We start from the raw sequence: 23,802 nt of genomic DNA on the forward strand, positions 1-23,802 counted from the left end.
GTAGCACTGCAGACAGGAGAATTGCTGATGGGATGGAAGCTATTCCACCTAGACAGAACAAGCACAGGATTTACCAGGAGACCCAGTCCCTTCCGTCACCACTGTGGTCATAGCCGTTTGGCTACACAACTCTTTCCTGATCCAGTCAGGACACTGGGTCTCTCCTTGGACAAAGGAATCAAAACCTGGCCCACATCTTCTGATGCCTTCACTCCTACTGTGGCCTCTTCACACATTACCTGCTGACTGCCTGCATTTAAAGTACGACTGACATAATTAATGAGTTTTCTGAATTAAAAATAACTGATGACAAATGTGAAACAATTTCTTTTTCTTCTATACAAGAGAAACAGCATAATGTCATCTGTATTTCCTAATTAAAAACTTTAAGTGCTGTTGCTATATAATAAGGCCAAAATTAACAAAGATACATAAAATAAATCCAATTACTAAAGACCAACAGAATAAAATTCAAAGACAAGATAAAAATGTATCATTATAATGTTTTATTGTGTGTATATACTGCATGAAATTACCACATAAAATTCTGATCTAAATCATCGTAAGCTGCTATGCCAAATGTTCCAGTGTTAAGCATTGAGAAATAGATATTTAAGAATTAGGTGAGTGCTCAGTCCTTTTTTGCTTTTTGGACTCTGGAAATCTGGACAGCACAAGATCCCTCTCTTAGCCTTCATGAAAAAGGGAGACTTTGTGCCATCTGAAATCTAAGAGAAGACAGCATATTTTAGCAAGCCAGAGGGACACGAATCAGTGCTATTTGGCAGATCTTTTGCTCCTCCAGAGCAACCAGTTCAGGCTTGCCAGCACCACTGTCTCAGGCAGAGGGTCCTGCATTACCATTTACAATGCTGCCATCTATTGGCTTAGGTGGGCTTTTATCTTTTATAATCGGTGTTGCCACATCTTCCTTTATCAACTTTTTGCCCTTTTATTGTTTTTCTCGGTGGGATTTATCTGGCTAAACATGCACACCTGCAATAAGAGCACCTCGTGAGAATTGCCTCAGGCTTCCTTGAAAATAAGTGGAAGAAACAAGCACTTCGGGGGTGTGATTCATTTCACCCCAAAGTACATAACCAACATAAAACAGATGAACAGCACCCAAAAAGCATTACTGTGCTTTGCCCATGGCTATAATGGGATCTGAAGAGTTACTAGCTCAGGTGTAGGGATCACTGTCACGCTGTAAGCAATCACAGAAAGACAGCAAAAGGAGTACTACCCCCTTATCCAGCAGGGAAACTCTTCAGAGGTGCTGCTGATTTTTAATTCATTAACTTGTACGAACGCACAATGAGGCTACAGGTACTACAGAAGAAAGGTATTAACTACATTTAATTTTGGATAACAGTGATGACATTTGATCCAGAAGTCCAGCTCCAGTTCACATTCTCTTTGGCAGTAAAATTATCTTTAAGATGTTTCTACCTTTCCCCCCGACTCTGCCTCCAGCAGCCTGTCCCTTTCCCATCTCAGAAAGCTAGAGTTAAGCAAGAGAAATCTCACATGTAGTTTCCTCCACACGAACACACACACAGTCCAGAACGGGGCACCAATCTTTTCCTGTAGATTTTGTGAATTCTAGATTCAGATTATACAAGATCTAGACCTAAGCAGGATTTGTTTTAATCCAAAAATAGAATTTGCATCATGGTTGAAAATCTGCTACAAATAATGTAATGTTAAATATGATTTTGTCTTAACAAAGGCCAAGTAGAGTCAATAATTTCAACATTTTGGCCAGTCAATAATTAGCCTACAGTTCTAAAGGTGACTTATTTTGCATTATGCTTAACTCAGTACAGCAACACTACAATAATACAATCTTTGCAAAATAACGGTCTACATGCAAATTTGCACAAGTTTAACAGAACCACACATTTGGGTGTGACAGATGCATACTTCTTGAACAGTGGTACAAGAAAAAGAGGTTACTAACTAATTTCCAACTTCCTGTCATCGCCTCTCTGTGCTGGGAACTACCACCCTTTCAGGTCTGATGCCCAGAATGCTCTTTTCACCTTATATAAACAGTAAAGTGGGTCACTGTCATGGTTTAACCCCAGCTGGCAGCTAAGCACCACGCAGCCACTTGCTCACTCCTGCCCCACCCAGTGGGATGGGGGAGAGAATCAAAACAAGTAAAACTCATGGGTTGAGATAAAGACAATTTAAAAGGACAGAAGAACATAATAATAATAAACAATAATAATAAAATACAATAATAACAATAAAAGGATTGGAATATACAAAACAAGTGATGCACAATGCAATTGCTCACCACTCACTCACCAATGCCCAGTTAGTTCCCGAGCAGCAATCCACCCCCCACCCTGGCCAACTCCCCCCAGTTTGTATACTGGGCATGATGTCACATGGTATGGAACACCCCTTTGGCCAGTTTGGGTCAGCTGTCCTGGCTGTGTCCCCTCCCAACTTCTTGCACCCCTCCAGCCTTCTTGCTGGCTGGGCATGAGAATCGGAAAGATCCTTGACTTAGTCTAAACGCTACATGGCAACAGCTGAAAATATCAGTTTGTTAACAACATTCTTCTCATGCTGAATCCAAAACATAACACTATACCAGCTACTAGGGAGAAAATTAACTCTGTCCCAGCTGAAACCAGGACAGTTGCAGATTTAAACTTTCTACCTTTTTTTTGCAATGTCCAATTTTGTCTATAATTTAATTATCTGAAGAGACCAGATATAATGGTATTATCCAAATGCTGTTCATGAAAAAATGTACATCTCAACATGGTGACCAGCAACTGCACTGCCATGCAGCTTGGTGGGAAGGTGATCAAATTCAGTACATACATACAAATTGTTTTAGATCTATCCACTACAAGTATGATTGATTAGACAATTCAAAGTGATAGGTATGTGAACTGGTCCATTGTTGCTGTTGCAGGAGCCATAAACAGAATCAGAATGATCTTGGGAAGGAACAGTATACTGGGTAAAGGATACAACAGCAATAAAAAAGGGATCGATTCACATCTTGACTTATTGGGCCTTACTGCTGCCTGTTCTGATTTGAACATTCAGAAGGTTTGGCTAGTAAGTTGGTTTGTTGGGGTTTGGGGTTTTTTTTCATCTGTATTCGACAGAGAAACTTGGAGAAGTTCCTATGCTAGTGTGTTGAGAGGTGCATTAGAGGATCTTTCTCACCTGAAGTGTTTGTAGAGCAGGTGACAAAACAGAGAAATTTAGCAACAGCAGATCTGTAGGGCCAGAGACTATTTCCCCAAGAGTTCTGAAAGGAACACAAAACTGAATTAATCCTGAATTATCTTGAACTCAAGTATCAACAGTTGCATCAGTTAAAGTTCTTAGTACAAGAGCACAAGGTATCTAACTTGACATTAGTAAAACAGGTTGCTAAAAACATCTGAAGATCTTATGAACTATTAAATCTGATGCCCATACCAGGCAAATTAGTAGAAATTATTTCAAAGAATAACTTGATTAGATATATGGGAGATAAATGTAGAAATTTGCTCTATGAAGGAGACTCAATATGTGTGTTTTTTAAAGTGAAATGTTTCGCAATGGAGTTTTTTAATTCAAGCAGGTAACAAAGGGAAATTGTCTCGATATGGTGGTCTGCTGGGATTTTCGGCAGGCAAGCAGCTAGGGCAGTAAGCACACCAGGAGAGCTGAAAAATGGGAATAAAATGTGAGTTTCTTGTACTGGAAGCATTAGTTAAAAATGAGGAAAGTAGAGAGGAGAAATAACCATTAGCTCTGGTGGTGAGAGAGGAGCCCCAGGGGAGCCCTCCCTGCCAGGATGGGTGGTGGGCGCCATGCTCGTGCTGCACAGCCCATCCCTGAGCCGTCCGCAGAAGGGCACGGATGATGGGGTGGCACCGTCTGGTGAGGTTACTGCGCTCTTCATGCGACCATGAAAAAACATGGAACATTACAGCACCAGGTAACAGCAGGCAAATTTAACACAGATAGGGTAAAATGCTACGTAAGGGAAAAAGCACTCCCTGCTCCACTGGCCGTGACAGGCCCCAATGGGCTGCTCACACACAGTCCCTTGAAAATACTAGTTCAGTAGCGGCGCCGAACCTGAACAGAAAATTTAGAAATTAATTGGGGAAAGAAAAAAAAAAAAATCAGAGGATAAAGTATCACACTGCCACCCATCGCAGCACGCCCAGGCTCTGAGTAACAATTCACCTTGTTGAGAACTGTACATGCTCTGGGACTGGAGGAGGTACCGAGGGGGCAAACGGCACAGTAGGAGTTCGCACCACCCTCTCTGAGAGGGGCAGGGGGCTACGTGGGGCAGCCCCCTCCCCGAAAAACACGGCTGCGGTGTCGGGAACCCCCGACCGCCCCCGGGGAGCCGGCGCCTCCCCTCAGCCCCACAAGATGGCGCCGCGGGACTGAGGAGGGGCCGGGCGGAAGCGGCGGGAGGAAGCGCCGCTCGCCGCGCTCCGCTCATCGTGGCCGGAAAGGAGGGAGGGAGACGGTACCGGCGGTGGCTCCCCTCGGCTCCCCTCAGCTCCCCTCGGCTCCCCTCGGCTCCCCTCAGCCCCCCTCGGCTCCCCTCGCCCACTGGAGCCACAGGCTGTCCGGGTGGGTGCGGGGATCCGCCTGCGCAGGCTGCGGTCCAGGCCTCCCGCCTCGCTGGGCCGCGGGCGGACGGCTGAGGGAGGGCGGACAGCCGGGGCGAGCGGTAGCGTGAGCGGGAAAGCGAACAGCTCGGGAGGGAGTTTTGCTTTTGGAGCCCGGGCGCCTGGCAGAGGCGGAAAGGTGGTGTTCGTGGCACGCAAATCGGACGAACGGGCTCAGGGCTTTACCTTTTCCTTTGCTCTGCAAAATGTCGGCCTCCGGCTTGAGGCGGGGGTGCGGGAGCTCAGGCGGAGAGGGGGTCCTCCGTGTGCTGGGGGTTGGGGCCCGGGGTGAGCTTGGGCAGAAGGGCTTGTCTTCCTGCCAGCCCTTAGATTGAATTGTTTGTCCTGTTTGGCAGAGGCGAGAGCTGCTCATCGGTTTTGTGATCCTTAAAGTCACTGACCAGAGCCTGGGCACCATATCTGTGAGACCATGAAGTGAATTTTGCCTTAAAAATAAATAGCGTAGAAGTTTCCTCGTTTATGACTAAGCTGACAAGCCATATATGAACCATAAGCTAACTGGAGCTAATAATAATTGTACAGCTTTTAGCACTTCACTGTTGACCTCTGATTTTTGGCCCAAATAGCTTTTGGGTTTGTGTCCTGAATCTCAGAGAAGAAAGACCCTGGTTTTGGGAGCAGCAGAGGGTTACACTGTCTCAGGCTCCGCTTGGGTCAAAAGAGCCATAACACATATTCTAAAGTTTGATCTGCATGCTTTTTTTGCATAACCATTAGTTAAATGTGGATTGTCTCTGCAATGAACATAGTTTTGTCTTACATGTAATTTGTTTCCCTTCCGTTTGCAGGAATTACTACTGTTCGTATAAGGACATTGGTGTGAAGACGTCATAGTGGTAGGTAGGTCTTCATAGCTCAACTGACTCTCCTGTTGGGATGATGAGCAGCTATAACTGTATCCTAAGTGTCGGACAGGTCTTGTATTTGCAGCCATTCACAAACAAGAATGCAGTGTATAGTGTTGGGAATTTTTACCCTTTCTTCTTTTTGAGGGATATAAGTTGTACTGCCAACTGCTTCAGCAATCACAGGCTTATATTTCTGCGTGACTGGAACTAGGGCGCTTTGGTATTAAAGTTAACGTCATACACCAGCAGTGCACAGTATTAATCTGAAGCACAGAGTGTCAAAACACTTTTCAGACATTTCCCTCTTCTGGTGGTAATTCTGCAGCAAGAGTGAGCATTAGAAGTATAAAATAAAACAGGTACTTGTAGGAAGATGCACACTATTGATGTTACATGGTATGCTTTTCTTACTGAACTCTTAAAATATTTTTGGAGTATGTGGTAGGGTGAGTTCAAAATTGATGTTTAACACCTTAAACTGTGAAACTTACTGACATGGGATGTCTTGAAAACACTTAGTATTCATGGGTTCAGAGAAATGGCACATTCTGGCTTTAAATGCAAAAACCAGTTTGGAGCTAAACAAAGTATCTGAACTGCCACTTGCTGAAATCAGGAGAAATGTACCTGGAAAAGTAAATCCTGTATGCGTACTCTAGTGTTATATTTTACTGAGCATCTCTTCCTACCCATTGCCAGAAACCGGATACTGAGTTAGGGACATCTCTGGCCTGACTGAAGAAGGCAATTCTCGCAGACTAAAGGAGCAGGGACAAAAGTGGCAGTGGGTGAAGGATGTGGTCAGCTGTCTGTTGTTTTGGGCATTTCTGACTTAAACATAACTTGCTTTTTTCAGGAAGGCTTTATATAATTTTTTTTTTAAATCTGCTGAATTTATTGAATTTTCATCTTCATTTAATAACATCTTATATTTTTACCTTAATACCATGCAACAGGTTAATTAATCTTGTGCTCATCAGTCTTCTGAATAAAGTCAAACCCTGCTTAATCCCTCATTGGTCTTTCCGAGCTGTATCTGTCGCCTCCCATACGACAGCACTATATCCAGCACGCCACTAGAGGGGCTTAGCTCCCAGGGTGTGAATTACATTACAAAGTTATAAAAAACAGTATTTCATGGTTGTGTCACACAGTATGACAGACATTGTCTCAACTTCTTTTGACTCCAGTGGAATTAAATGCTGTCATTGCTTTGATCAGATTTATTTATTTTTACTAATGCTTACTTGCCTCGAGTTGGTAAGGAGACAGGCATGTTTTGATGAAAGGGAGTACGTCCATATTTAATCATCAGTGAAGAAATATTTTAAAACTGAAAAAAAGGTGTAATAACATTTATCAAAAAATAACTTTTCCATCATTAATGGTCAGCATAGGCAAACAAATCTCTTCCTCATTTTAAATTCTGCATTTGCTGGTGAGTTTCAGATGTTTAGTTGCTTCCTTATTTTATTTTTAAAAGTATAAATTATAGAAGTAGAGCTATCACATTTATTTTCTGCTTCTTGTCATGTTTCAATTTTATGTAGGCTTTTTTGGAAGACAAATTCAGCTGAAAATAAAACAAACTCATTGGTAATTTAGTGCCCCGGCTTGCAACATTGTTACGCTCTGCTTTGTATTTGTAATCTAATGTTTCATGAATAATTTATGAAAATAATTAAAGTTTCTGTGTTTGGCAAAACAGCTTTTTCATATTTGGTAAACTAATATAGTTGGATAGTTTTGCCAGGGTTTTTCCCCTCCTTTCCCTTCAGAGACCATATGTACATGTTGCATATTAATAATAAAGTATCAGACTTCACCACTTACTGCTTTAAAAAGTGTATTTACATTAAGCTCTGAACCTGATTTCTGTTTATGCTGAAGCTAGTTCAAAGAATCTTTCATCATGTAGGAATTAGAGTCAACATGAAAATGAATTACACATACTTTTCCTGATGTAGAAAATGGAAGAATTGGCTACGATGGACTTAGGTTTTTAAGTATGAGAACAAGACATTATGGCAACCTTGACAGTATCCAGATGTATATGGGAAAGGGACAAAAAGTATATGTGTATGCCATGGGAATGGAGATAAAAGTTTTGAAGAGGGCTAGCATGGGAAATGAGGTGTTTGAAATGAACAAAGAGGGATAGCCCAGGAGTCTTTTATGTATGTGTGGGTTTCAAGTGTTACAAGTCACCGCAGTGTTTTACAGTGACCTCAGCGCTAGGTTTTCTTCTTCCTCCAAGCAGGCAGGAGAGAATACAATGAGCTCACGCACTTTGGTTGCCTAATGCCTGATCCTGCAACCCTTTGCTTGCATGAGTCATCCCATTGATTGCAATAGGACCACTCCTCTATGTAGGACTTCTTGTAGGTAGGTTGGTATGACCAAGGGTTTATGGGTTTGAGCTTAGTGTAGGCTTTGCGAAGGACACTAATTTGCCTTTGTGGTAGCTGCATGATTAGCATTTTCTTTGAATGTGGCCCATCCCCTTTCTCTTTTCACACAATACGGCTTGTCTTAGGCAAAAGGTTGCTGTTTAATCAGCATTGTTAAATATGAGGGAGAACACAACTGGTATATATACTGTATTCATATGCATTTTGAAAAATCCTAGTTTTATGCTGGTATAAATCTGAAACAGTTGTAAGTGCTGTCTTAGCTGTATTCTAGTGTTGCTGGGAATAGCATTTGACCATGTCTTAGGGGTAGCAGTGGTAGTTTAGTGTGCTAAGTTTCTGTTACCTTTCACTGGCACTTGCCTAACAAAGTTCAAGTTGAGGGTGAGTGTCAGGAAAAGTATGTGGATGAAGCAGCTACCGTCTTAATGTAATAAAATAATTGTCAAGTAGGGAGGGGATTCAGAATATTTCTCAGTGATTCATGCTGGTAAATCACACTGAAAATGATGGTAATTATAAATCCTGCCTGGTGGTTATAGGTACCTTGTTCTCTGCACCCCACTCCACCCCCTCCAGTTGCCCCTCTTCCTTTAGCCTTTTCCTCACATTTAAAATGTGATTGCAGCCTGAATTGGCTTGTGTTTTCTTTCTTTATGGGAGGCAGGATCAGATGTCCGGGGAAAAAAAAAAAAAGAGAAATAAAGTGAAAGAAGGGGTTGTATGTGGTTATAAGTGCACCATAGGTTTAAACAGAAACCCTGCTACTTGAATGGAGTCAAGATGGGTTTAATCATTTTATGGTAATTACTCCTTTTATAGATGTCCCTGTGCAGACACCACTAAAAATTGAGAACAGTGTGTTTCATTTAAGTTTATGATTTTTGTTTGGCATTAAGTTGGAAAGTAAAGGTTGTAGAAGGGTGAGAGAAAATAGAAAAGGGTAATGGGGAAGAAAAACTGTTCACTCCCAGCATTTTAGGCTGCATGGTGTAGAAGGGTCCCTTTTAACCTTCTTATTGTAGTGCGGAATTTTAAGGAATGGGATTTTTACTGATGGCAAACAAAAACTATAAATAAGAGACTTCAACTAGCCACAACAGAGGAGGAATATTTAATAGCTGTAGGCAATAGTACTCAAGTTTAACAAAAATATATTCAGTGCTTGTGACCATCTTAATACATATATATTTATGTATTAAAAACTACTGTTTTCTTTTCTAGTTCACCTTGATCACCAGAACAAACTCCACAAGAGATGGTAAGCGGTCTTTATGGGTTTCTATGTGATAACTTAGTCACATTTTATATACAAAATGCGTATAAACACTTTTATTGAACTGTCAGTGCAGACATGTAAAAATTAGATGTGAAAATAGCTAAATTGCTTTGAAAATAGAATTCATGTTACAACAGTGAATGATTTGTCTACTCCTGGGAAGACTCCAGAGACATAACAGGAAAATAACAGAGGACTCTGATCATTTGCCTTAGATTTATAGCTTTTGTTTCCTTGAGGAAATCTCATTTCCATTTATTCCACAGCTGAAAAAGCACAGACACAGAACTAAGTTAAACTTTAAAGTGTTCCTTTCCCTTTTCCACCCCAATGTAAAACATTTTTGTATTTCTTTTTTAACAGATGTAGTTTTAAAATTCAAATGTAAAATGGATTTTCAAGGGTCATTTTCAACAAAAAAGCCACAAAAAGTAGTTGGACAGGCACCAGCATCACAGTTCTGTCTACATGAACTGGCTTTTTGTCTTCCTTTCCCCTAAATTAACAACTGGAGCTAGTCAGCTAGACAAATCAGCCAGCTGGATTCCAGAGCTTTCAGTAAAGTCATGAAGGCCCTTTTTAGAAACATTTTAGAAGAACTGGAGATAATTTTTGAGCTTTAAAAGAATATGTTGTCTACTTTGGAAATACATAGAATGTAGGAGATACCTGCTTTTGTCAAGCTTCATGATGTTTCAAAACTGGATTTTTAAGTAGTGGGAAAAATACACAAAATGTTCTAAAAGTAACCTGTGAATGTATCAGACTTGACAAGAGGACATTCTTATCTGACTGCTGAAGGATGAGGAGTCAGTGTGACATTCTTAAGCAAAGCAAGAACAGTAAATAAAACATTGTTCATCCTAGCTTTTAGGTGGTTGGATGATAAAGGATGAAGAAATACCATGTGGAAGGCAGATGCTTTTCTTGCACCCGCTCATTTTAGGAATAAATATTTTGAAATGCATGGTCTTGTAGCAGCGCAATGTTAGACCAAGAGGAGAATCAGAGTGAAGTTTCACCTCCATGAATTGTTACTTTTGAGGAAAGATAATTTGTCTGGACTTCTAAATCACATAGCTGACCCCCACAGCCCTTCATAAATAGGGTGCAATTTTTGATCAGGAATGTCTTAAGGAATGCAGATTTATTGTGGTGGGTTTTCTTTATGGACTCTATTAGCCGGAGGTATTTCGTTTCTGAGAGCACTTACCAATGACCTTAAAAAGCGATAGCATTTATAGATCTCTTATGGGATAATGGGCTCAATTTTGCAGAAAGAAGGGAAACATGAGAGTTAAAAGTATTATTCCAAACTGTCTAGCATTTGCATTATTGCCTGAGAATCAGAAAGTGAAAACAAATGTAAGTAAATGCAGTTAACCTCTCTTGATATTGTTAGCATTAAATGGAAAGTATTTCTTAGGTTTGTTTTCTCTATTTTGTTTTGGGATTATTTTTTTTTCCCAGAAAATCATTCTTTTAAGGCTACGGAATGGTGCCAGTGCAGATCAAGAAAACATGCTTAAAGAAAGATTTTTGTCTTGTATGCCCTTTTTAAAAAAAAAACCAAAAAACTAATAAAGGACTGTAAATGTCACATTCATCTCTGAAAACCTCAGCTAATCTTGCCGTAGCTTTGAGTGTTTGCCAAAACATGGCTTAATTAAAATTCTTCCAATTTAAAGTACAAGCATTCTGTTTTGGCCCAGATAAAAGATTTTCTATGGAAATTAAGATGTGGAGGAAAGAAAAAAACATTTGCTATTTATTTTACTTGTTCTAGGCTCTGGTTTACTTTATGGCCTTCTTTTAAGATCCTCTATTATCCCCTCTTTTTGAGAGTAGGATGAGGGAGATGAAATGGCCTGCAGGAGGGGGGCTTAAGGCTAGGGGAACTGTGGGGCTTTGTAGTTGCTAGTGAAATCTGAACAGCATTAAACTGTTTTTTTAGGAAAACAGATTAGCTAGAAGATAGAAGAAGGTGTGTTACAGTATGTTTCGTTCTATAGAACTATTTTTCCGTGTACTTTATCAGTGGTACTTTATTACCCTTTTTCATATGTTGGTTGCTGATGAGTACAAAAGGCAGATTTACTGGCAGCTTGCACTTGGCTAAATACAATCTTGTTTTTGATCGAGGCCATGATGGATATATGAACTTGGCTGAATTGCCATTTGACCTTTTCTGAGAAACTTATTTTGGCAGGCAGATGGAGGAAATATGTTACTGGATAAAATGAATGCCTTTGTTTAATATGGAGGAATTTTAATCTCTTGTGTTTTCTGTCTGCGGATTTGGAAATCAGGTGTAGGTTGTAATACATACACCTTGGAATGATTCAGTTCTTAGAACTCACATGAGCAGCTAAGGAATTGTGGAATATATCCACACAGCATAGCCCCTAGAAGGAACTGAAAAGAACTGCATGAACACTTGGAAAATACCTTCTGGACACTACAACTTCTCTGTTGCTAATTCTTCACTGGTAGTTGTGTGGATGCAAAAACAATCTCTTGTAAGAGTAATGAAGTGTATTGTACTTGCACTGTGTTAATACTTGTCCTCTTTCAGATCTATATGGTTTATCATAGGAAAAGGATGACTAATGATTAAAAGGCAGGCTTTGTGCTCACATTTACAGTGTTTCTCCCCTCCATTACCATTTGTTTTCTCTCTTTTTTCCCTTTTTCCCTTTTTCCCCGATTGTTTCCTTTTGTTTGTTTTTCCCTTTTGTTTGTTTTTCCCTTTTGTTTGTTTTTCCCTTTTGTTTGTTTTTCCCTTTTGTTTGTTTTTCCCTTTTGTTTGTTTTTCCCTTTTGTTTGTTTTTCCCTTTTGTTTGTTTTTCCCTTTTGTTTGTTTTTCCCTTTTGTTTGTTTTTCCCTTTTGTTTGTTTTTCCCTTTTGTTTGTTTTTCCCTTTTGTTTGTTTTTCCCTTTTGTTTGTTTTTCCCTTTTGTTTGTTTTTCCCTTTTGTTTGTTTTTCCCTTTTGTTTGTTTTTCCCTTTTGTTTGTTTTTCCCTTTTGTTTGTTTTTCCCTTTTGTTTGTTTTTCCCTTTTGTTTGTTTTTCCCTTTTGTTTGTTTTGGCCACAGGAAGACACTGAGCCGTGGTATTCTCAGCAAGTGTACGCAAGATACTGGAAGCACTATGACTTAGCCATGCGCTGGATGCGTAGACACCAGAAAGCCTACAGGAAAGCCATGGAATCCTTTTATCACCTACCATGGCATCCTTCTGCAGCCTCACCAAGTAGCCGCTACTCAGATTGGGATGGGAATGATCTCCCACGTACCCCAAACTATTCTTCCAGCTATAGCCCCCATGGCAGAGCTCCGAACCATGGGGGAGCTCAGCAGTACACAGATGCACACCAAGGGAGGGAGGATGATGACAGGGACGCCAAAATGGAGGAGGACTCTGAGTCTGAAGGGGAGATAGAATATGACTTGAGTAACATGGAGATCACAGAGGAGCTTCGCCAGTTTTTTGCACAGACAGAGAGGCACCGGGAAGAACTGCGTAAGTCCATTCTGTGTTTTCTGGTACATAAGATTGGGCGATGGATAGCTTCAACATTTACAGGTTTTGTAAGAATTCACAGAAACAGGCACTGCAAGTGAGCAAGGCAAACAGAATGAAGTAGGCAAAACCGATGGGTGCACTTAAGCACCATTCATTACAAATAAGTCTCAGAAAATGTTTGAAGGTTTTTTGGTAAGAGAGAGAGAAAATTATGTCTGTAAAGAGGAGAATAACACATTTGTCCAGAAGACAATATTCATTTTTAGTGCCGAAGGAAAAACTCCAGAATTTTTATGGTTAAATCTTGCTAACATGCTGTATGTCTGAAAGGGGAGCACAGAGGAAGTGCTTTACTACATCACTGAACCCTAGAGTAAGCCTCAACGTATTTTATAACATGGAGCAGCCATTTTGGTTGTTATTTTTTGGCTAACCCAACAGCAAAATTTCATGACCTTTTTCTTCTCCTCTTGCATCCCTAGGGTGGTCTTCATTCTGTACTATACCACACGTTTCTCTTTGTTTTGCATCTTGATCTGGACCCAAGTCTTTAAGCAGGGAATATAAGCCAAAGACTTGAGATTTTTCTCAGGTCTTGATCCTCAGAGGTATTGGTCATCTTTGTTTCTTTGGAATCCTTAAAAGAAATAGAAGATCATGCTGTACTTTATTGACACTTTACTGCACATACAAATGTTGTAGGCAGATTTATTATCTGTTTTAAAAAAGCAGCATGATGAAAATAACTTTTCCCACATGACTCCAATAGGAAATACCCAGAATGAATGTTTAATAGAGCTTTCTCTGCTTTCTCTGAAAGAGGGAGATGTTCTAAAAATGCATAATAAAGGCAATGGTTGGGAGGGAGAGAGAAAAATTGTGTTAAGTTCTTTGATCAGAGGGTATCTAGTGAGCTGAAACACCTCAGCCTAACTTCACACTTCCCACAGTATGATGCACAGTTGATCTAGTTAGCAGAGGAAAGTGAGTTAAGGAGCTTGGTGGTGGTGCCTGACATGCATCCCTTTCTCATCATGCTTTTGCAGAATCAGCTTGGTGTTCTCTGTTGAAATGCTCCTTTGGTGAGGTACAGGATGCTTTAAGATGCTTGGCTACTTCTGGAAATGCAGTACATTTTCTTTGGATTTATTTTGTCTTTATGGTTAGTAGTGTTTAAAGGCATGCGAGTGATTAAAGTGGTATCCTGGAAATTGGGAAATCTGGGCTCAGAGTTGTTCTCTGTTGCAAATATCCTATATGACCTTGGTATAGCTATTTAATCTCTTCCTGACCCCTCGCTGGCTGCTCTTGCTAAAAATATGATTTGATTCTTTATGATGAGCAGGTGAATTGGGAAGAGGTTTGTGACTCAGAACACAGATTTTACTTTTGTTCCTTCCACGACAGTGGTATTTGGAGCCTTTTGGAATAATTAGGTCTCTGCTGTGTGCCATGTACTAGCCTGGTTTTGGGTAAGTGTAACTCCAGTCACTTCAGCGGCACTATTCCAGGTCTTCATGCAAGTTTAAGCAGAATCTGGTCTTTACCTACTGCATACTACGACACTCGCTTTCTTTAGTAGTTTCCCTGATAAAGTGAGGATAGTAATAATAATCATCTGTAATTCCTCAAAGCATGCAAAAGTAAGCAAGTACTTGATTTAATTGAAATTTAAAAGTGCCACAGAACTCTTGGGTGAACAGTGCTATCTAAATGCTAATTTTGTGAGTAATTAAAAATACAGTATGATCTTGGTTCAGAAATAATTTTTTCTTGCACAGTCGGGGAAAAGGAAAACAGAATAAATTTTTAATTCTGTTGAAGTTTCTCAAAAGAAGAAACATAAGCAGCAGGAGGAGGGGAAAATCATTGTTTCCCTGATGGTGTGGAAATGAGCTGGTATGGAGACTGTGGTGAAGGCAGTACCACTCTACTTCAGGAGGTAGTGTTCCTAATTTTCCTGGATGCTGCTTCTGAACAAAATGAAATTTAAGGGTTCATTAAGCTGCGATCCATAATGATGCTATCATGTTATATCTTTCATACTGTGCTGAAGAATGATAGTCGTTCTGTATTGATGCTCAAGAAGATGGACATAATGTATCCACAGAAGAAATCTGCAGTTACTCAAGTATTTCCTCTCTGATGCCTTTTCCTTTTAATCCCAAACTGTATGTTCTGGACTGTCTCCCCTCACCTTAGGATCAGATTTGTAGGGAAAGTTGGACACTATAAAGCTGAATGCCTGAAATTTAGGCATCCGTGTCTGGAAGAGACACTGGTAATGTTGAGGTAAGAGTTTTAAATTTTCTCTAAACTGAATGAGAATGTTTGGGTATGTCAAAGCAGAATACCAATAGCGACCTTGATGATCAGTTGAAGTATAAGGCAGCTGTTACGGAACATTAAGGGTAAGGCTGTGTCTCATGTTTTCTTTCTCTGGCATAAATAGGGGGCTCCAGGTGGAGTTCACAGCCTTTGACCCCTGCACCTTGTTACACACTTGGGAGAAGACACCTGGCTTGCTCTTCTTTTAAAATGAATGCTATGCAGGAGTTTGATATATGTTTACTGGCAACTTACTGAAGTGTGAGACACATGGGAAAAGAAGAGCAAGGGGACAAATAAAAAGGGGAATTTGCACCTAAGTAAGGCAATATTAGTACAGAGGGTGAAGGTCTGATTTATCTTTGTGAAGGATGACTTCCATTAGTCTGGTGTTTTTCAAGCCCTGCAAAATTAGGAAATACTATACAGCATTAATGCAGCTATTTTGGACATGTATAATGAGAGTCTTGATTTACCGAGAAAGATATAAGGTGGTTCCCACGCATGATCCATGTCTCATCAACATGTAGAAGGGTAATCAAGTGGACTAAAACGAATCCTAGCTGATGTCAGACTCTTCACTTCTAATGCCTCATCTAGAGTCTGCTGAAGATAAACGTGATCACAGACATCAGAGGATAAAATCTTGCAAATTTTAACTGTGGAAGACTTAAATAGGCCTGAGATGTAGGTGGGAAAGGCATTTGTGTCTGGATGGTGACATACAAGCATTAATGTTAATTGCAAAAAGTTTCAAAGATAAGCCAGCCATCATATCAGACTAGCCAAAAAAGAAAACTTCAGGTTTATTCCATTTTTCGATAACTGCCACAAACTTGAATAACAAGCATATTTGTAACTTCTTTAGCTTTTTTTTTTTTGGTTTTGTTTTCACAGTGGGCATTTGCAGAGATGAGCTGACTTGCACAGTAAAGCCTCTGAAACAGGCAAACTCTGAGCCTTGCTGCATGATTTAACACTTCAGCAGTGATACAGTTGTTCACAAACAACCTCCTTTAAAACAATCTCTTTTTTTTTTTCTTTGAATTCATGTCAAATTCTTACTAGTTTTTATATTCATGTCGTGTTGCAGTCAAGTTATGTGTTCCTGGAATGCCCCAAAGTAATTGTGAACAGAGTTTTGCTGAGGCTGTATGGACTCAGACCTATTAATGCACTGCAAACTTATCTTGTATTCTAGATATATGGTGCCTTTGGTTAAAATCCCTTACAGACAGTTTTAATATCTTCCCTCTTTGGTTGTTTCTTCATATGCAATCATAATTATCTAGTGATTCTATTTTTTAGGGGGTTTTCTTGTCAGGCTAGTCTGTTGTTCTGGTTCTTCATGTAACTGGTGATCCTAATATACTGTGCTTCTTGGGGATGTTTTTAGTTGCATTTAAAAGTCTTCCCTCTGGCTGTTGAAAAGGATGTAGTTATTCTTCTGCATTACCATACCTGTCAGACCTAGGTAGTGTACTGAATTCTCCAAGCATCCTAGATGTAAAGGACAGAATACAGTAAGTTGCTTTTTTATATTTGCAAGAATTAAAAGGACAAAAACGAAGAAAGGAGAATTCACAAGCCTAACAGTTCTGTAAATTGTCTAATGGCACATATTTATTACACTTTCAAATTTAGCCTTTGAAACATGTAGTTTGTCCTTATGCAGTTTTTCTTTGTTCCCTTTTTACATATAAGAGAAAATGACTACTGTAATTGAGTGAATACAGCATTGCAAGTATATTCAGAACCATTCTGTAGTAGTCAACAGGCAATGAGACAGTGTCCTTTATTTAAAAACAAAGAAAAGCAAAGCAAAGTACCATCATGTCAGTTCATTACTGAAGGATAATAGTCTGTCAATTGTTAATGCTAGTTTTTTCCATTAAAGCCTCTGTTTGTATTGCACACACATACCCTCCAGCTTCTCCCAAAATAATGTTGTCTCAACTTAAAATTTTCATGCTAGATGGAAAACCTTTTAAAAAAATTGAAAGGAAATGGTGAATGAAGATGTTTGTTTCAAATCTGTAGGGTTTTTTTACCTCGGGTTTCTTTTTGTCTGAAAGATGACGGTTGCCACTGCCTCTTCCGTGAAGAGGGAGTAATGGAATTTTCCATGTTTTGAAACTTGTTTGAATAGTACCAGATCCACGAAGCTTTTCGTTTTGTTTAAGGCCTATGTGCTTCTTTGGACTTTGATGCAGGTTTTTTGCCAATGTGTTTTCCTTCTTTGCTTTTGGTAAATGCTTCTCCCTGTTCTTCGTCTGTCTTTTTCTCCATCAGACTGTAATTCAGATTTTTACTCTTGGTCACCAGCATCTTTTTTGTTTCTTCTTCCCTACCCTAAACTGTCAAAGCAGTGTGGATGGTGAACTTCCAAATACCTGCTCAACTTCCTTGGCTTTGTCAGCCTTGTTGTCACATGAACTTCTACCACTCTCTTTAGAAGTTGAATTGCTGAAGCTTCTGAGAAATGCCTGTGAAATAAGAGTGCTCTCTGCAATATGTGTGGGTGCTTGAGAGATGCTTTTGAAGTGTGTCCTTTTGTGAACTGAAGGAAAAATGTGAAAGGCTCTCCTTTTCTACCACATCTCTGCTCTTGATGATTGAACCTTTTATTGTGTAGCAGCAGAATCTTCTCAAGTGCACACACTATGTCCAATGTAGAGGCAGTGTTATTTGGTACTGGAAGACAACAACTGAGAAAATGCCTTCTTGCTAGAGAAACAAGGAAAAGTGCCACAATTTTCACTCTTAATATTGAAAACTAATCTGTACTTGCAAAAATAGAGGGTCTGAATTGTGTTTGGAGAGCAACAGTTGGGCACAGTTTTATATCTGTTTCATAACAGACAAGGTTGTCTTTGTACTAAGTGTATCAATTTGGGAACACATCCATTCCTAGAATATGTGATAGTCAAGAAAATGTTCTTGAATCTCATACTAGAGACAGAATCAGAGCTTAGAAGAATGTATAGCTTTGCTATGTGGATGTATGTCTGGCCTATCAATCCCAACACATTTTGCAATGAATGGACGTTATGCTGTACAGGTGTACTTTGCTGCTACAGGAATTAATGGGAGAGGGACACTAGAAGGCTTGAGGTGCTGCTGAGGAAAGAGTGCACTTTCTGTATCACTGGACCAGATGCAGTCAGAAACGGATATCCTCTACTGCATGCTCAGGAGAGTTGTGTGAGGGTTAATATATAGAACTGGAAATTGTATGTCAAGTCCTTCTTATTTGTTATGTGCCTCAGGCTGAGACTCTTTGGCAGCATTGGCAACCCCTGAAAGCATCCAAGTGCAAGGCCAGGCTTGTTTTGCTGCTAAGGGATGCCCTGGGTTTCAGCTCCTAGGTGGCAGCTGAGGATGCTGTGGACCACGCTCCCATGCGTGCAGCCTGGACAGTCAGGTGGAGCCAGGGCCTGGGGTGCTGCTTCCCTATCTGCCAGCAGCTGTACTGGGCTCAGTTCTTCCTAAGCATGCTGTGGAGTACTGGTATTTGAGTTATAGCAGGTTTATAGCTAGGAGCATGGGAAAAGAAGCTCATGTGGTTCAGTGTAACTGTAGTGTAGACATTGCTTTAAGAGAAATGCCAAGATGTCAAATACCTCTATTTCCTCTTACATTTGATGGAAAAGAAGAATGCTGTCTTAATATGAAAAAATGTATTAAACTTTGGAAACCTGTGTTCGAACTTGTCACCCTTTATTTGTCTGTCTAATGTGTTCTTGTTGTTAGAGTGAAGATAGTACATACCTCAGGTGGTTTGTTGAGAGGTTCGATTTATTCATAAGGGATTTTGAGTACCTCAGCAGGAAGTAAGCAAAAGCCTCAGTGGTAGAAGAATGAGCAATATGATCTGAGAAGAATTGTTCATTCCAGACCTTTTGCTTAACAGTTAAGTTAGATGTCATCCCTGTGACCAAAACGCATCCTGTTGACATCATCTTTGCTGAACAAATACGGGATTTGAGCTACCCTTTCTCCCAGAGAGCTATTATGCCTAAGTTATTCATGAATCAGTAAGACAAGTCTGGTAATCTTGTATTGTTGCTGGTCTTAGTAAGTCAGTGCTGTGGTAAAATTCCTTCTGACTGGACTTGTCTTGAGGATATGAGAATAAGATGTGCAGGACAGAGACAGATCATTGCTCCTCTCAGCTGCCCTGTCCCTCACCGTCCGTGTGCTAGATCTGCTTTTGATAGCTGTTTTTTGATGGTTATTGGTCTCAGAAGGATCCCACGGAAACAGGTCAGTAGCTTGTTGTGATGGATTAGCTATTGGAATTTTATCTTTACAAAGAAAATACATGTGGTAACTCAGTTTTAGATCAGACAAGCAGAACGTCAGCGCCTGTTCTGTGTTCATGCAGTTTCCAAGGCTTGAGGGCATTGCTGTGACGTACCTGAGCTCTGCAAAGCTTTGGCAAAGAACCACCAGGTGGACCCCAGGGCTGAGAGGCCATGTGTGGAACAAGGAATCCTTCCCCAGTCATCTTGTAGGAGCAAAAATAGCTTTCAGAATGCTATTATGGAAGACTGCTTCATATGGTAACAGTTTGGTGTGGCAAGACACAGACACTACTTACACTCAAAACTGGTGCTGGTAGGTTTTTTTTTGAACGCAGGTCTCCCTGCTTGCTTATGCCATTAGCATCTGCAGCTGCTCTGAGTGGCTCCTCTAGTCTTCTCTTCATTCTTTGTCCCTGCAGGGAAGCCTGTGAAAGCAGCTGCAGCTGCTGTGGAAAAGAGCAGGTGAGACCACGCTGACAAACACAGCTCTAGGGAAAAGTGGCATAAAAGCTGCTCTGTGCTAATGGCTCGACTTGGGCAGTCTGTCTTCTGGTTCCATCTACATGCCACATGCAGCATTTCTGGATCTCCTAAATAATTTTACTTAGGAGAGAGCTCTGTCTCAGTTCTGTGCTGATAAATCTGAATTCGTCTGCCTTTAGCATGATACTCTCAATGTTGTAAGTGGACAGTGACAGTGTGGGCTACAAGTTAAGCGTTTTCTAACACAACCTTTTTTGTATCGACCTGGGGGAACTGTTGCTGTAGCAAAAATGTTTAAAGCTTCAGGGTGTACAGCACTGGAGTAATTGTGAAAAGCAGATGTCAGAGACCGAGGTGGAAATGGATGTAATGATGTTGTGTGCTTTCCGTGCTCTTTATCTACAAAATCTGCTTAGAATCTACAACAGAGCATGGCAGCAAAATATCTCAAGCGTCTCTGTTATAAAGCAATCCACTCGTACAGGTTTGCTTGGAGACACATAGTTTACCTCTGCTAATTTTAATGGGGTGTTGTTAATGCCAAGACTTCAGAAGCACCATTTGATTTTAAATGTCTCTCACTGTGCCTCAGTTTTATAAGAAGTATCCAGATTGAATTCATGTCCATCGTCATTAGGGAAACGTGGGGTGCTGTGGAGGCAGAAACTAAGAGTTCGGAGACTTCCATCTGCCCGGGTCTTTTCGAAACTCATTTCCTTGCATGCTCAAAATCAAGAGAGACAGACAGAGGTGTTAGGCTACCCATCTCAGACTTGGGTGGCCTTTACAGACTTCCATCACGACCTTGGACATGCCATTTGGGACTAGATCCACAAAAACTTTCAACATAGGTAGAATTTAGCAACAGATATCCAAAATAATAATCTTTCTCTTCCAACCATGCCTTCCAGGAAGAAGGGAGCAGTCACTTATACCCAAAGGATGATGCATCTTAAACCACAAGGTGCGAGGGAACATTGTCACTCTTATCTTTTTCCAGTGGCTGGGTTGAGCACCTGTGCCACCTTGTGATGTGATCTGCTCTGAAGCCCATTCCAAGGAATCTAAAGCACCTCCTGCTCTAGGAATTCGTGTCCATTTTCTTTTTATTTGGACCTGTAATACAGGGGTGATAGCACTTCCCTGCCTCTCAGGAAAATAGAGAAGGTTGATAGGACAACACACCGAGAAACAGTTGTGCTGCAGCCATATGAAGTACTCAGTACAGATTGATCCAGCTGTTCATCAGTATTACAATTGTTACTGGCCTCCAAAGTACCCAAACCCATTTATCCAGGTATCAGAGCTTCCCCCTGATATTTTCATGGACATAACACTGCTCTGCAGTACACTGAAATCATGGAGGCCATGTAAAATGAAGAATAAATCTTAAATGGATATTTGTACTGAAATAAATAACATGGATGTTATACTGTTGATTGTTATTGTTCACATTTAGCTGGATAAGAATCTCCTGGGTTTAATTGCATTTGTAGTTGAAGTAGTGGTTGTTGGTCTAAAAGTCAGCTCTGTATTCACAGAAATTGGAGAAACTTTGCCAAGGAATGTAGGTCTCCAAAGAGTGTGCTGGGCCTCAATTTTAATGTGGTTGTTCAAATACTAACAAGCCAATGCTGCCATTCTCTCACTCTGCACAAGCCTTGGAGAGCACCTTCATTTCTAGGAGGTCTGCAATTTCTGATATGGTTGCTGAGCAGAACGGTTGGAAGACTCGCTTTAAACTTCATCAGTTGTTATTGCTTTGGGATTTTTGGCCACTGGTATGGTGGGAAGGAGGTTGAAAAATTGTAGAAGAGTCCAGACTATGGAGACTGCATCATGTGTGACATGGTGGAGGAGGTGTTGAGGTGGTAGATGCAGAGCATCTGGCTGGCTTTGGAGGAGTGCAGGAAGAAGTATCTGCCTTTTTCTGATCTCTCCATTTCTCAGTAGGTAAAGCCGGTGATGTGTAGTTATTTGCATTCCCTGATTTTTGCATTCTTCCCTTGGCATAAGTTACTGACCTCTGTCATGAATAGGCTGTCAGGCTAGATGGGCTTTTAGTCTGATGGCTCTGCTCCTCTGAAGTCTTGTCTTCTTCAAGTCACTTAAACACTTCCTTCACGTGTGAATTGCCCCATTGAAGAGACAGAGGAGAGGTGTGGAGCTCCCACTTGCGAAGAAGTACAACTTAACTTTCTGAAGGGCAGGATGCCAGCTGCCTCTTTGAAAGGAGGCAGCACTCAGACTTCTGCTCCAGCAACCAAGTCTGGAACTAGTTCTAGTGTCAAACCTTTCCCTTTTGTGGAAGGTATGATAGAGGCACGTCTGCAGGTTTTCTGTGGCATATTTTCCCAATGTTTTTTTGTTGTGTTTTTAATACCAGGCATAGCAATTATCCTTATGTATTTAAGTATATTTCATTTAATTTACTAGAATGCTGAAATGAGCAATGAGAAGGTCAGAGGTAAACTAAGTTTCCAAAGCTCTACCCCTCAGCCCTTTCTTTCACAAGTTGTGACATATTTTGTGGATTCCTTTAGTTTGACCTTCTTTCCAGATGTCTCTTTCAAAACAATTGGCCAGGCAGCATACTATAGTTTACTAACAGCATGGAAAAAATGCATATTTACTTGCTGAAAATAAGTTTACCTGGATCAAAGATTGTTATTTAATTCTGCATGTCCATGGTAATACTAAATGATGGACCTGTTGGTTAACTGAAAGGTCAGTTCATATCCAGAGTATGCTTCCTTTCAGAAAATCATTTACATGGTTACAGGTTGCTCTCAAAACCCCCTGTTTTTCAAATGTTTTTGATAAAGTAGCAGATTTCCCTGCATAGATCACCGAGTTAGTTTCTCATGTCATACAAAAAACCAACTTGAATTCAGCAGTGTAGTCTGTGGCTGGATTCAAGAAAGAAATTTCAATGTAAAGTTGGAATGTGCGAGTTTGTTTTAGCAGACTGACACAGGCTACTTCCTTTTTTTTTTTTTTTCCTGAAAGCACTAAACTTTCAGTATTATTTAGCTGTCTAGCGCTCTGTACATCATGGAACAATTTCTTCCAAGTAGCATGTGCTTGATTCCTATTCAGGGCACATGTGGAAAAATTGTTGTGAAACTCATGTTTCTTCAATGTGCTGGTTTGCTTTTAAAGAAGCATTTTTGAATATGAACATTTCCTTGTTCAGTCTCCTCTGTGCCATAAATGTATGTGTATATATGGATACAGTTATATATAGATTTCAGTAATCTTTCTGTTTACTCTAGCACTGGTGTCTTTGTCTGGCGTCAGCATTGTTGCCATCAGTGACAGATTGGAGTTGTTTTGGGGGATGGGAGTGCAGAGTCAGCTGGTCTGTATTTAATCTTATTGCTGTAGACTTGATCCTTACTAAAGGCAGCTGCCAGTGCCTGATCCTGGACTAATTTCTAAGCAGTGGTCGGTCAGGAACTTCCTGGCTGTTTAATTCTGTCAGATGGCACAAGCGTACAGTCTGGACACCTTGTTGTCTCTGGTGTGATACAGACGCATGGTTACGCTAGGCTCGCCTGTGTGTTTTCTATCCTAATTGCACGTATACCTGATTATGAATTACATTTAGATCATTCAGATTTCTAGAGCAGGCTTTCACTTGAGGTTCCACTGGGCTAGCTGGTTGCTTCATGTTTATGGGGTTTGATTTTTTCAGTTCATTTTCTGGTTGGGATAAGAATATCCCTTCTTAAGGGTTTAATTGTGGAAGGTAATAGAAGAAAATAAAAGCAAGGTGATTTGTTGTTTAGCTGGGCAGTAACCAGTGTAGCCTACTGCTGGAGTAAATATGGACATGAAGGCTTGTATTGTTTCCATCTCGGATCTTTGGCAGTTTGTTTTGGAGACCACAAGACAACCCTTCTTGGTTTTTAATCCTATTTCTAAAACAGAAATCGGCTTCTTTG

The 23,802-nt window shown here is 40.5% G+C and overlaps 1 protein-coding gene and 1 long non-coding RNA gene across 5 annotated transcripts in view; both read left to right on the plus strand.

Moving 5' to 3' along the window:
* The first annotated feature begins 4,450 nt into the window (after nucleotides 1-4,450).
* GEMIN8 (gem nuclear organelle associated protein 8) overlaps nucleotides 4,451-23,802 on the plus strand; it is a 37,147-nt gene continuing 17,795 nt past the window's right edge. Inside the window, exons 1-4 of one of the 4 annotated variants that reach the window (XM_052773896.1) lie at nucleotides 4,451-4,617; nucleotides 5,465-5,516; nucleotides 9,160-9,196; nucleotides 12,308-12,734. In XM_052773896.1, the coding sequence (XP_052629856.1) occupies nucleotides 9,194-9,196; nucleotides 12,308-12,734 (430 nt within the window). In that variant the 5' untranslated portion in view covers nucleotides 4,451-4,617; nucleotides 5,465-5,516; nucleotides 9,160-9,193. Of the gene's footprint in view, nucleotides 4,618-4,726; nucleotides 4,795-5,464; nucleotides 5,517-9,159; nucleotides 9,197-12,307; nucleotides 12,735-23,802 lie in introns of those variants that run through there. The other 3 variants (XM_052773893.1, XM_052773895.1, XM_052773892.1) reach the window with 3 other exon arrangements.
* On the plus strand, nucleotides 13,073-13,956 carry LOC128135193 (uncharacterized). Its single transcript, XR_008232991.1, has 2 exons — nucleotides 13,073-13,345; nucleotides 13,784-13,956. It is a non-coding gene; the product is annotated as an uncharacterized LOC128135193 (long non-coding RNA).

This window comes from Harpia harpyja, chromosome 22 (assembly GCF_026419915.1).
Source record: "Harpia harpyja isolate bHarHar1 chromosome 22, bHarHar1 primary haplotype, whole genome shotgun sequence".
Taxonomy (NCBI): domain Eukaryota; kingdom Metazoa; phylum Chordata; class Aves; order Accipitriformes; family Accipitridae; genus Harpia; species Harpia harpyja.